Source organism: Oryzias latipes, chromosome 1 (genome assembly GCF_053564925.1).
Source record: "Oryzias latipes strain Hd-rR chromosome 1, Olatipes_Hd-rR_3.1".
NCBI lineage: Eukaryota > Metazoa > Chordata > Actinopteri > Beloniformes > Adrianichthyidae > Oryzias > Oryzias latipes.
The window spans coordinates 6,753,375-6,766,275 of NC_136237.1; the positions used below are offsets into that span (position 1 = coordinate 6,753,375).

General features: G+C 41.8%; 1 protein-coding gene across 1 annotated transcript; it reads left to right on the top strand.

The window, feature by feature from the left end:
• The first annotated feature begins 1,620 nt into the window (after window positions 1-1,620).
• On the top strand, window positions 1,621-9,894 carry odad3 (outer dynein arm docking complex subunit 3). The gene is made up of 13 exons (XM_023960596.2): window positions 1,621-1,778; window positions 4,486-4,598; window positions 5,900-5,965; window positions 6,041-6,202; window positions 6,278-6,379; window positions 7,523-7,648; window positions 7,873-8,004; window positions 8,152-8,289; window positions 8,360-8,520; window positions 8,594-8,750; window positions 8,854-9,003; window positions 9,547-9,640; window positions 9,724-9,894. Exons 1-13 carry the CDS (start codon window positions 1,688-1,690, stop codon window positions 9,843-9,845), a joined length of 1,614 nt encoding a protein of 537 aa, XP_023816364.1. The 5' UTR covers window positions 1,621-1,687; the 3' UTR covers window positions 9,846-9,894.
• Window positions 9,895-12,901: the final 3,007 nt, after the last annotated feature.

The window sequence follows — 12,901 nt, forward strand, 5'->3', positions numbered from 1 at the left end:
AACAATACAAACTACAAAGAACTACGAATACAAAATACTAAAGTGCAACACACAACTAAACAAGAGGTGAAATCAAAAACAAGATGGAGAAGAGGGCCAAGCTGCAGTGGAGACTGTTGCAGCAAGGCTCCCTTCCCACCGTGTGGAAGTCCAAGTGGTGGCTTTAAAGGCTGCCTCCACCAGCTAGTCCAATGGGAGGCCACACCCTTTCCACCACACCTGAAAATAATCACAAACAAAGACATACAAACCCAAAGATCCACAAAACACAGAAGTCCCACTCCGATACAAAAATACACAAAACACAGAACAAACAAAACAAAATCAAATACGGCCACAGCCGTAACACCTTTCAGGAACCTAATTTCTGTAAGTCTCCATTCTACTGTCACAGCCTAATGCCTACATTTTCAATTTGACGTTTATATTTAACCTTTGTGCTATTTTCTGGGGTCCAGATGACCCCGGTCCCAATGTTAACGGGCCTTGGAGGCATATTAACGCCTCCAAGGCACGTTAACGTTGGGAGTGGGGTCATCTAGGACCCACTAGACAGTGCGCTGAACCATTTTTCTTCAATGATTTTTTTATCTTCACTGGTGTCCATGATTACATGAAATCTTCTCCACCTTTACCCACCTTTGTCATGATAGAGATAATACCACGATGTAAGGGTGGGGGTCAACTGGACCCCACAAGATATTGGGGGTCAACTGGACCCCACAAGATAGTGCAAGGCATATATATGTATATATATATATATATATATATATATATATCCTTAATATTTGGAGGAAAAGGAAGAAACATTTCTATAGGCTCTTCAGTTCTGTCCCCCATAATCACAAACATATATATTTCTTGATTTACAACAAGACTAGTAGAAGAAAAGAAAAAAAGCTTTGTCAGAGCTGATAGCGACTTTGTGATGAGAGGCAGAATGTGTGCTCATTATATTTAAACCCGCATGTGCAGGATGTACTTATCAGAGGATGTTCGATTAGCTGTTCTGCATGTCAATCGAGTGATGTACTTCACGGTGCCACTGAGTATTCACTCATGGATTTAAAAAAAATATACATTTATATTCTTTGTTTATTCATCTTGCATGATCTTCCCACATGTCCTTCACGATTGACCATCAGTCTCCATAATCAGCACCACTGATTTAGAAAAATGATAGTGTATCACTTTCTTAATAGTGTAATATTTGAGAAATGCCATAAGCTGGTTTATTATTTTAGCATATTCTTGCAGTATTTGGTGTTTGCAAGTATACTAGACGTGATGTTCATTTTCTTGTACACATGGTCTTAAGTTAGATTTTAAATGGTGCCATAAAGTCTTCAGTTTAACATATGTATACATTTAGACACAATGTTACAAATATATCACTGATTGCCTGTAATGTTTGTAATGGGGATTTAAAACCGGATACACAAGAGTTTAGATTGGAATATAAAGAAAAGATCAATTTTGTTTTATAATTAACTTTACGACAGTCCAGAAAGCATCCAGGGTGACCTGTATTCTCAGTAAGAATCTGATTGGTCTTCTCAGGTTAAACAGTTCAGGAGACAAATAAAAACAAACAAATGTTGCTCGCCATTGGTTCCTGGAGTTTCCGGTGGTTGCTAGGCAACGTCTGTACTAAACGGCACGCTTCGGAGGAGAGTGGGTAGCAAACATGGAGCAAAAAATGCGTCTCTCTGCCAGAAACACTGGACCGTCTCTAAACGACCGAACCGGACTGTTTCATCAGAACATCCAGGACAGAGGTGAGTTCGTTTTCTGACGGTCTGAGCGCCACGCGGGACTCTTTTTTTTGAGGCTGTGCGCGGCTAAGGATGCAGCAGTCTGTTAGCACGCGCCGCTTCCTGTTGATCTGAAGGCTTCCCTGCTGGAACTGTTACGATGAATTAAGACTGTTTGTTTGTTTCATTATTATTATTATTATTATTATTATTATTATTATTATTATTATTATTATTATTATTATTATTATTATTGCTACTACTAGTGTACTCAATATTACGAATTATCCTTTTTCCTTCCAAAACCTTTTTGACTTAAAAACTACGAAACCCTGAATATCACAGTAAAAAAATCATTTGTTAAAACGTGGCTATAAATTAGTATAATCATATTTATATATGCCTGTTCACCTTAATGGGTTCTTTTGCACTCTGTACTTTAAAATACGATGGTCTTTAGTAAAATTATTTAAAATAAAAAAGGCCCCAATGGAATCTTCATGAATAAAAATAAAGTAATAAAGGTAAAAAAAAAAAAACAGAGTGTGCTTTGGTAGATTGGAATTTGAATCTTGGGAATCAGTGGAGAAAGTGTCCTTCTGTAGTCTCCCTCCAGTGGTCTTTGTAGGAACTGCATTTGGAACTTTAGTGTCTGGTTTCATATGTTAGTTTCTATGTAGCAGCCGGTTGAAAGCCACTGTTTCTGTTTTTGTCCCAGTTAAGGAGAAAGCATAGCACTGACCACCTTAATATGGATCCTAGGCACAGTTTAGTGACTCTTGGCTGCCTCTTCAGTAACTGACACTTATTACCACCTTAACTTCTGTACATTAATGAACATTAGGAGCTGTTACATCTGCTGGAACGTTACTTAAAGACACTTATAAACCCATAATTTATTAAACTTTTTTACATTTTAATTAGGTCAAGTGAAAATCCTGACAAAGTTCAGATTGAAATGATGGAAACTTGGACTTGCAGTGAGATGGACAGGTTCTAGCACATGCTGGTTGCCATGGTAACCTCATCTGTCAACCTAATCTGTCAGCAATAGGCAACCTTCACAGTACCTGGAGAAACTCTGAGTTCAGTTCAGACTTCTCCCACCCGATGATCTGCAGAATCAAAAATCAAACATCTGTATCACTTCCTGCATGGAAATACTGTACCTGTTACCAGGAGATCACCTGATTTAGTTGGTAAAGGTTACAGCTTTAAAGACACAGCTCTAAAAACTAGAAAACAAATATGACTAGAACTTCAGACACGGAACAACAACAGAAAGGGTTGACCAGACAGAAGACTGAACAGAAACACTGAGGAGCGGATCACTGTAACAGCTGAGTTGGTTATCACCGTGTCACACAGACACTACGTACATGCTTTACATTTTCCACGTATAAAAGTCTTTCATGGTACATACATGATATAAGTAATTCATTGATGCGCGCAGCTGTTAGTGGAGGGTTTCGACCGACTGTTCTTCACGTTAATTCGGTTCTGAGCTGTTAAAATTTCTGGTCGGTTCAGTATTATGCAGTTTATGCATCTGTTTTATCCATATGTTACATAGTTTATGCAGAATCATTACATAAATCTAATGCAATTGTGCAAGATAAATAAGCAATTTTGTGGATTTCCAGGACTGTTCCATGTTCCACATTTTTCACCCATTTACCACTAATGTATAACTTTTATATCCCATATATGGCGCACGTATCACATTCAAATTACACAATTGACACACAAATATGTCACAATAACGGGCAGACGGCTGGTTCCAATTGCAGCAGATTTTATTAGCTAAAAGTCCACAAAGCTAAATCAGGGTCAGACAGGCAGAGGTCAATAACGAGCATCAGAGAAGAAACTAGAGTAGTCAGGATCCAAGCAAAATTTGGGGCAGGCAAACGGAGTCAGAGACAAAACAGGGTCAGGAAATCAGAAGATCAGGTCTGGATGTAACGCTCAGTAATGCAGGCAGAGTGAGACAAACAACACTTCGCACTGAGTGAGGCTCAGTGCAGTGCTTAAGTTTTCTGTGCGAGATCTCCAGGAAGTGTGCGCCGGGTTTGCTGGGAGATGAAGTGTGTTTAGAACTCTGGAGACGGTTCCTGCCGATGACCAAAGGGGGAGACAGAGCTCTGACTCCTTACAGAATCATTTCTGATTTACATATAAACACTGCAAAAATGTCATTTATGCTCTATGTTGATATGCGTGCTCTTTCGGTGGCTTATTCGTACTCCTGTGGTTTTAACGTGGTTCACTCGTGATACATCTGTGAAAATTTCACTTGAAGAACTTTCCTCACTTTTTCCACGTTTATTCAGATGAGACCAATTTCATTTGTGCGATATTTGCAAAATGTACATAGTGTCTGTGTGACATGACCTTAAGCTAATGCCAGCTAAGCTAATGCTTAAATGAATGAAATTCTTTTTAAAACAATAAGACTAAAGAGTTCTTCAGGATACAACTGCTGAAGTTTCTACTGCTGCTGAAGATGCTTTTGCTCTTCATTTCTGTAACATCACAACCTGTGTATTTGATAAAGAAAGAAGCTTTCTGTATCACCGATGATTACTTCAGATAACTTTTAACACAGAGTAAAAAGGACAGATGTGTTAAAAATCTCCAAAAGCCTTAAATCTGTATGCGGAGCACTGCTTTTTCCTCTTTGTCTTCAGCATTGCAGTAATACTAGTGTCAAATCCCATTTGTCCTCCAGGAAGCATCAGGGACCAAAACTCTGAGGCCACCATCAAGAAGAGCCCTGAGACCACCTGCCAGCAGAGAGAGGAGAGCAGGAGACGGAGCAGAAAACTGACGGCAGCTCAGACTGTGAGTGCATCTGTGTGTAAATCCCCATCTTCATTCAGTCAAAGTCAACATCATTCAAAGACAAGAGGAAAACAAACACGGAAAGTGAGTCATCTTAGATTCTTCATAGACTCGTGGTAGGTGGTTCTACAGTAGCTGTGGGCAGGAAGGATTTGCCATCAGTGGTACTATGGATCTGAAGAAGCCTCTGGCTGAAGTCTTCCATGATGGTTTTATCCCGTGAAGGTCTTTCTTTAAACTATCAGTCTAGAGACTTCAGAGCAGATCCAGACTTCTTCTGCCACTTTGTGCCTCTTGCTATGATGCTGCGAATCCAGCAGGTAGTACAGCTGTCATTATTACGCTCTCCAAAACAGACTTATAGAAGATATGGAACAAGACTTGATTTTCTTAAGACACTCAATCTGTTCTGTCTCTTCTTGAAAACAGTATCGCTGTTGAGTCCCCAGTCCAATCTGTTGTCAAGGTTGACACCAGCTTATACCCCTGTACCACCTCCACCTCTTATGCTTTGGTGGAGAGAGGGTTCGGAATGGTGCTCCACCTTCCAAAAGCCACATTCATGTCCTCTGTCCTCCCTACATTCAGGATTAGATGCTGTTGTTTCTTCACACAGAGGTCCTCCTGTCCATCTGTGACACACCCAACAACCGTAAAGTAATCTGAGTATTTCAGCAGGTGACAGGACTTTTACTGTAAGTAAAGTCAAACATGATGCTGAAAAGGAAGGGTGAAAGGACAGTGCCCTGTGGTACACCTACTCATTGAATCTGACAGCTGTGTCTCCTGGAATTCATTACTTACTAAAAATATGCAGTTTGTTAAATGGACTTGAGGAATCAAAGAACACGATCCTTGTCAGGAGAGGATGGTCCAGATGACAGCGGTGAAGGAGCTGTTTTGACAGCGTCTTCAGCTCCAATGCTACGACGATAACCAAACTGGAACAAGAAGCTCGTTTGCTCACTTTAGTGTATCGGAGTTTCTCCAAGACTTTGTTTCTGTGTTCTTCAGGTCAGATGGAGGAGATTTCTTTGATCATGGAAAAAGAAATCTGAGAACCATCAGATGTTGGAGACAATGCTTCAAGCTTAAGATCCAACACTGATGTGGAAGTTGAGCTAGTTCAGTTGTGACAGGGAGGCTGTGGGACAAAGGAGGGTGGATGGGAGGTCTGTCTCTTTGGAGAGTCTTTCTGAATTTCTGTACAAACACAGTTTCTATGTGCTGGTTGGCTGAAAGCATCCTGAAATCTAAACCAAACAACAGCATTCAGATGTGTTTGGTGTCTCACCTGTCAGGAAGGGGACCCTATGAGAAGTATGGCGCTCACGGATAAGGAGACCTGCATCAGGATGCAAGGAAAGGTATTCTCATCCATCCATGTGCAGCACGACATGCATGCATGACGACGGTTTAATAACTGCTGTCCCCATTATCAGGCAACCCATGCAACATTACAGCAGCAGGTTTTTTCCAAGACAAAGCGCCTCAATTCCCTGAAGCACACTACGAAAACTCTCCAGCAGCGCCTCGACGAGCTGAAGACGGAACACGAGAGGCTGAAGCAGCAGCGCAGCAGTGAAGCAGAGGAGGATGCCGTGGTAGCTAGCGCTCCCATATGTCAGAGGCTCACGGGTCTGAGGAAGCTGATGCCACACGGTGTGTCCTCTCCACAGACACTGCGTAGACTGGAGAACAGTCTGGAGACTCCACGCCTCAAGTTGAGGTTGGCCCAGAGCATCATGGCTTCAACCCAGAAACTGATAAATCACTTTCAGGTTAGTGCAGCCCAAACGATAACACACTTAAAGACCCAGTCTGATGAAAATTCTATTTTTAACACGTTTTTGTGGCATTTATGTCATGATCGAGGACAAACGCTTAAAACTGCCTTTCTGAGTTTTTCATTATTGAAATTGTGAACTGGAGCTGGAATCTGGATCTAAAGTGTACGTCTGGACAGCTCAGACACTGCCTGCCATGTTTGTTGCAACTCTAATGTTAGGTTTGGGGTGTGAGGGGCTGTAAGCTAGCAGGAGAGAGTGTAACTCTTGTGCTATCCTATGACCCCTCCCTCACATTGACGTGTTCTCCCTACCATGACAAAGGTGGATAAAGGTGGAAAGATTTCATGTAATCCATGGACACCAGTGAAGATCACAAATCATTGAAGAAAAAAGGTTTAGCGCACTGTCTAGTGGGTCTAGATGACCCAGCTCCCAATGATAAAGTGCTTAGGATAGCACAAGGGTTAAACAATAGGTGACTGGAACAGGGGCGGAGTTGCTCTGTGCCAACAGTTATGTCCACAAGTCACGGGGGAATTTTCTAATGAACTCCTGCCGCTCTGCAGAAACTGTCCTAGAAAACAACACAGGTTTTTAAATCCTGGCCAAAAATGGCATCATCATCATCATTAAAACCACCAGGAAGGTTTTGCAAAAAGATCAAAAGATTGGAGTGGGACTTTAAATGAAGTTTGTGTTTAACGAGCCAAAATAATCAAAGTAGTGTAAATTAACCCATAAGAACCCAGACAAATGTTTTCTTAAAACAGAATTGTGTTTATTTTACCACAAACCAAGTGGACAACACAATCCGATACACTGATGTCACCATGGGTTCTTATGGGTTAAATATAGTCCTGTTAGAAAGAAACAAACAAATTTCTAGTTGCTTTTAAACTGACCTCAAAAAAGCTGCAGTCGACCAGCAGGATGGAATCTTTAGAAAAGATTAGATTTGAGAGAAAACTCACAAGATAAAATCTGCCAAGTTGTAAAAAAGAGCAGAATGAAGATGTCTCTTTAGTACAGTGATGCTAAAATCGTGCTCCCTCTGCAGATGGTCTGTCCAGCTTCTCTGGAGAGCACAGCTCCCTTAATCTGCGCTCTTCGCATTTCCATCACTGTCTTCTCCAGGACCAGAGCCTGACTCATGAGGGCCAGCTGGATGCGCTTGAAACTGAGATCCTGAAGGAAAGAGGGAAGCTTCAGAAGCTGCAGATCAGGAAACGCAACGCTCAGCTTCTCAAAGACGGCTGTCAGGTGAGCTGAAAAGGGAATGCCTGGTGGGAGACTCACCATCAAGGACAGGAGCCCCAAGGAGGTTTTTCAGGCCTGACATTGTTTAATTTCAACTTATTGAAGCTCATTACAGATCTTGGTAATAGCAGCAGAATGTCCACACCTTTCTAACAATGAGACTCCAACGTTTTAATGTTTTAGCGATTTTTTATTGAGCGTTGTTGTTGTTAATGCCCTTCCATCAGGCTGAACAACAGCAGCAGGAGCAGGAGGACCAACTTCTTCTCAAAGACCTCAAGGAGACAGAGCAGAGATTAGAAAATTACATCAAGAAGCTTGAAGACGTTAATGGAAAAGCTGAAAAAACTGAGAAAAAAGTAGGTTTTTCCCCTAGAATGTTTATTGATGTTCTTGTAGTCTGATACTCGTATTTCCTGCTGCCTAAAATGTTGTTTTTAGGCGTTGGGTGTGATTACGGTCAGGTCAAAGGCAGCATATCTGAATTGTCATTAACATGTTCCCAGCTGCAGCCAGATGAGATGAGCATTGAGGCCCAGGACAGCAGCAGCAGCAGCCTGGCAGACGAGGAGAAGACGGTCGCCTCGGCCTATGAGGAGGCCTTCAGGCTCATCAAGGACTGCACGGGAATCACAGACGTAGAGGCGAGGGCGCACACACGCAAATTCAAAAAACCAGCATGAAGTGGCCCTTATTTGACACTTGTCTTTGCAGGATTTAGTGGAGTGCTTCGTCTCACAGAGGGACACTCTGAACACTTTGGAGAGTTTGATGATGAAGGAGAAGAAGGAGGAGCTGGAGCTGGCGGAGCAGCTGACACTTCTGGAGAAAGAGCTGGAGGAGGTGAAACACCAGGGGGCAGCTCTACTGTTCAGGTGAGGCCTGCTGTCATCAGATTCATGCTACAGGAGAGCAAGGTGGAAGCAGCTGACGCTGGGCTTCTGCTAGTGAGGAAGAGCACCAGGAGGAGCGCAGGCGTCAGCTGGAGGCTCTGCAGCAGAGGTGCGATGTTACCAAAAGGCGCCTGGACTCGCTGGAGATAACCCTCAGTACTGCGAGGAACGGCGTGGAGTGTCTGGCGCAGAAATTGCAGCACATTGAGCTGGTAAAACCATCCTGGCTGGAAAAAAAAACAAACACGAAAGGCTTCCCTAAAGTTTCTGGATTCATGACACCAGAAGAGTTAACCTTTTTCTGTGTTCCTCCAGAGTGAGCAGACCGCCAATGAAGTTCCTCCAGATTCACCAGAGTTCATCCTGGAGCTTCTGACCACGTGTACACGGAAACTGCAGCTGTTATACGAGCAGCTGGAGGGCAAAGACCTGGATGCCATCATGAAGGAGATGAAGAAAGACAAGGTGAGAAAGAGCTGAAGGTCAGCCACAGAGGAACGCCGCCGCCGTCAGAGCTTCATTCACTTTGAATCTGATTGGCTCATTTTCAGTTTGCATTTATGCAGAATCAAGTCGGGAAATAAAAATAAAAGCAAGAATTACAGCAGAATTTGAACTGAAGTTAAAAAATGAATGATGTAAAACTTCCTGGGAGAACAATCAATAAACGGCTCAACAGCTTCAAACATGAAAACTTGAAACTTTGGGTCTTTTAGACTATTTTGTTAGTCGTGCTTACGAACGTGTCTCATATGAATTTATTCAGGTATTGTTTGCAGCATTATTTCACTGTGTTTGACCCAACATAACTGACTTGCTTGAAGCAAGCTTATGATTGGACGTCTCTGTGTTTGCGTTACATGTAGGAGGACAGTAGAGACACAACAGGGAGAAAAACTAACAAAGTTTGACAGAAGCTGATTATTAACGTCACGATAGTTCCTCCAAAACCTGACTGTGTCGGTTAAACTGCAGGGAAACTCACTGTGGGATTCCTGTTGCTCCTAGAATTTCCAGGACTTCCTGGAGAGGAACCTGTCTGAGAGCAACGTCAGAATCCAGCGGCCTGGTAGACAAACTCCAGAGCAGACCAAGGATGGAGGTGAGTGACGCGCACACACATGCACATATACACACACAGGCAGCAGCACGTGCCCACTTTGTGTTTCCTGTTGGTGTATAAAGACGTTCGCGGCGTGGACGAGGACACCATCGCCTCCCGGGAAACTTTGAAGAAGAAGTCTCAGCTGATCGCTGAGTCCAACGCCAAGAAGAACCCATGGAAGAAGAAGACGACCAGGATGTGAAAAGAACCGTCTGCTTCAGTGTTTGACGATAAATCTTTTGAAGAATGAATCAGTAAAATGGATTTATTTTAAGAGGTTTAGACCAGGGGTCGGCAACCTTTTTTACTCAAAGAGCCATTTGGGACCGCCCCTAATAAAAAAGAAAGCCCCCGGAGCCACAACCCGTTTTGATATCATTATATATATTATGCATGTATATATTATTCAAAGGTGCTCATTACGTCGATCACGATCGACCGGTCGATTTTCAATGACAGGAGTGTAGATCGCGGGCCAGAAAAGATTAAAGAAAAAAAAAAAGTACTTCTTTAAAATCCACCAAAATCCTCACTGAGAAGTACGGGACTTGATTGACATGTAGATTGGCCAATCGGACATCGTCTGAAGCATTCGTCTCTGCAAATGCACATTATGTTCTTTAAAGGATGATACCGCGGCCGCGTGTGGGAGGAGCTACTGGTTCTGGTCTGATCGCTGCATGGAGGGATGTGTTTGTCAATGCATGGTAGACACGGAGAATGTGGAGAGATCAGGTTTATTATTTTGAAGAGTTCTACATGGTAATCATGTTTCCATGTTTGGGTTTATAAAATCATCCCAGAGAAAGTCTCTGCTTCAACTCCCGCTGTGAAAGCTGCGTCTCAATCTGACGCCTGTGTTTTCATCTCTCTGACAGAGTTTGAAGCCAAAGCCCCTCCTCCGCCTCTTTACCTGCTTTTCCTCTCTACCTGTTCACCTGTTCACATCCTCTGCAGCTGAGATTTGTTTCCCCCGTGCTCCTCAGTGTGTCCTACACAGAGAGCACAAAATACGGTAGTCGGGGCGCTCCAGCTCAGCACAAGGATGAAAGAGCCGGACGCAGGTTATAGTGGGGATAGAGTGGGTTAAGAAAATGAATGGAAGAAGGCGGCCCGCTGAAGAAATATTCAATAGTGTACACATTTTATTATTAGTCTGAACTTTCCTTTATATTTAGATAAATCTTTTATTTTATCAGTCCAGTACGAAAAAAAAACATCAACAAAAGTTATGTTGGGCAGTTTTTGGCTGGGTCTGGTGGTTTTCAGGTGACTTTTGGGCTGGAAAACTGTAACTCTATCTGGCAACACTGGCGCGAACTCTGAGTCTGTCATCAGCGAGTTGGTCTCTGCCCCGCAGCACGCACAAGATCGGAGTGTTTATTGAAGCCGCCCCGCGTGTCTCCCCTTGGTATCAGCTCTGCAGTTCTCACCCGATAAATACAAACTCATTACGGAGCTGTTTTTTACGTGGCTCGCGCTTCGGTACTGAGCCATCAGCGCCTTTGAAATGCCATTAAAATGAACAAAATAAAATAAAATTTAATTATTATAAAATACTCATTATTTTCCAAAGTCACAGGGAGCCACAACAGATGGATGAAAGAGCCACATGTGGCTCCGGAGCCATGGATTGCCGACCCCTGGCTTAGACCATGGTCTTCCAGTCTTCCATCCTGATTGGCTGCCTAAAAAAGAAGTTCACCTAGAATGTTCTATTGCCCAGGCTTTAGAACAAGTTAGTGGTCTGAACAACAGACACTTGGAAGATAGATCTGGGTATTTCTTTATTCAAATTGTGGTGAATCCAGAGCAGATGAAAAAGAGCTGCAGAAGAAAGCTTGTAGTCCTTAAAATACAATCAGGGGGCCATAAGCCCCCCGGTCCGCTCTATTCTGATGCATCCACTTGTAGACAAATAGATCCATGAACGTCTTTGTTTTCCTCGTCTGAGCTGGAATCTGGAACAGAACTGTACGGCTGGATAGCTCCGATAGGGGATGCAGACTCCGAAACCAGTGAGACAGAGAGTAAACAAACTGATGATGGGAAATGGGGATGGGCTTACTCCCCACCAACAGTCCTGCCCACAACTCAAAAGGTGAATTTCTAATTAAGTATGGGTAACACTTTATATTAAGATTCCTTAACAAGCTTTGTTAACACATTTACAAGCATTATAAATTAATTTATAGGGTGTTAGTAAGACATTTATTAGTACAATAAGTCTAATAAGGTTTATTAAATTACTTAGTTAACACATTTACAAGCATTATTATTAGGATGTTTTCAAAATGCTAATGATGCATTTATTGATATTATAGGTGCCTAACAAATGTGTCAGTGTTAATAAGCTTAATAAGATTTATTAACAACCTTTGTTAACAAATTAAGAAGTATTATTATTGTTTGGGGCTCTTGTAAGATATTTATTAGCATTATAGATGCCTGACACAAGCCTAAGTGTTCATAAGCTTAATAAGTTTTATTAACTAACGTAACAAATTAATAGGCTTTATTAATGTGTCAGATGCTAGGAAGATATTTATTAGCATTATAGATGTCTTGCAAATACCTGAAAGTGTTAATAAGATTTATTAACATCTAAAGTCAGACCATTGTCTTCTAAATCCATATTACTAAACTGCTTATAAGCTTTACAAATGTATTAATTAACTTTGTTAATAGTTTATTAATTGTTTTGCAGCACCTCATCTAAAGTGTGGATGTTTTTTAGCACAAACAACCACAAAGCATAAAGATTGTAAAAAGAACTTTATGACATTAAAACAGACTAAACATACACAAATCGTTCTGTAAAAGATATATAATAATTTAATTCAGACAAATAATTTTTTTTTAAAAACATATACTGGTGTTGGATGAATAGCATCATAGCTAATAAGGATAAAGTATTAGCATCTATCCTGAGTGAAACATTCATTGCAAATCCCATCACCAGCAGACAGTTCTCTGCATTCAATGCCAACTGCATTCAACCACTGTTGCCTTGCTTCAAAGTCCACAAGAAAGTTGCACAAGCCAGTCATTTTTGAAGAACGAAGACCATTTAATAAATCTACAGGAGCCATGCTAAAGCTAACACGCTAACCTGCCCATCTTTGATTATGAAAGGAATCAAAGATGGGCAGGTTAACTAATGTCCCCATTGGCTAATGAATCTGTCAATCAAACTCATCAGCAAACTAGGCGTGCTTACTTTCAGCCAATTGAATGGCCTCTTAGACTTTGCTTTCA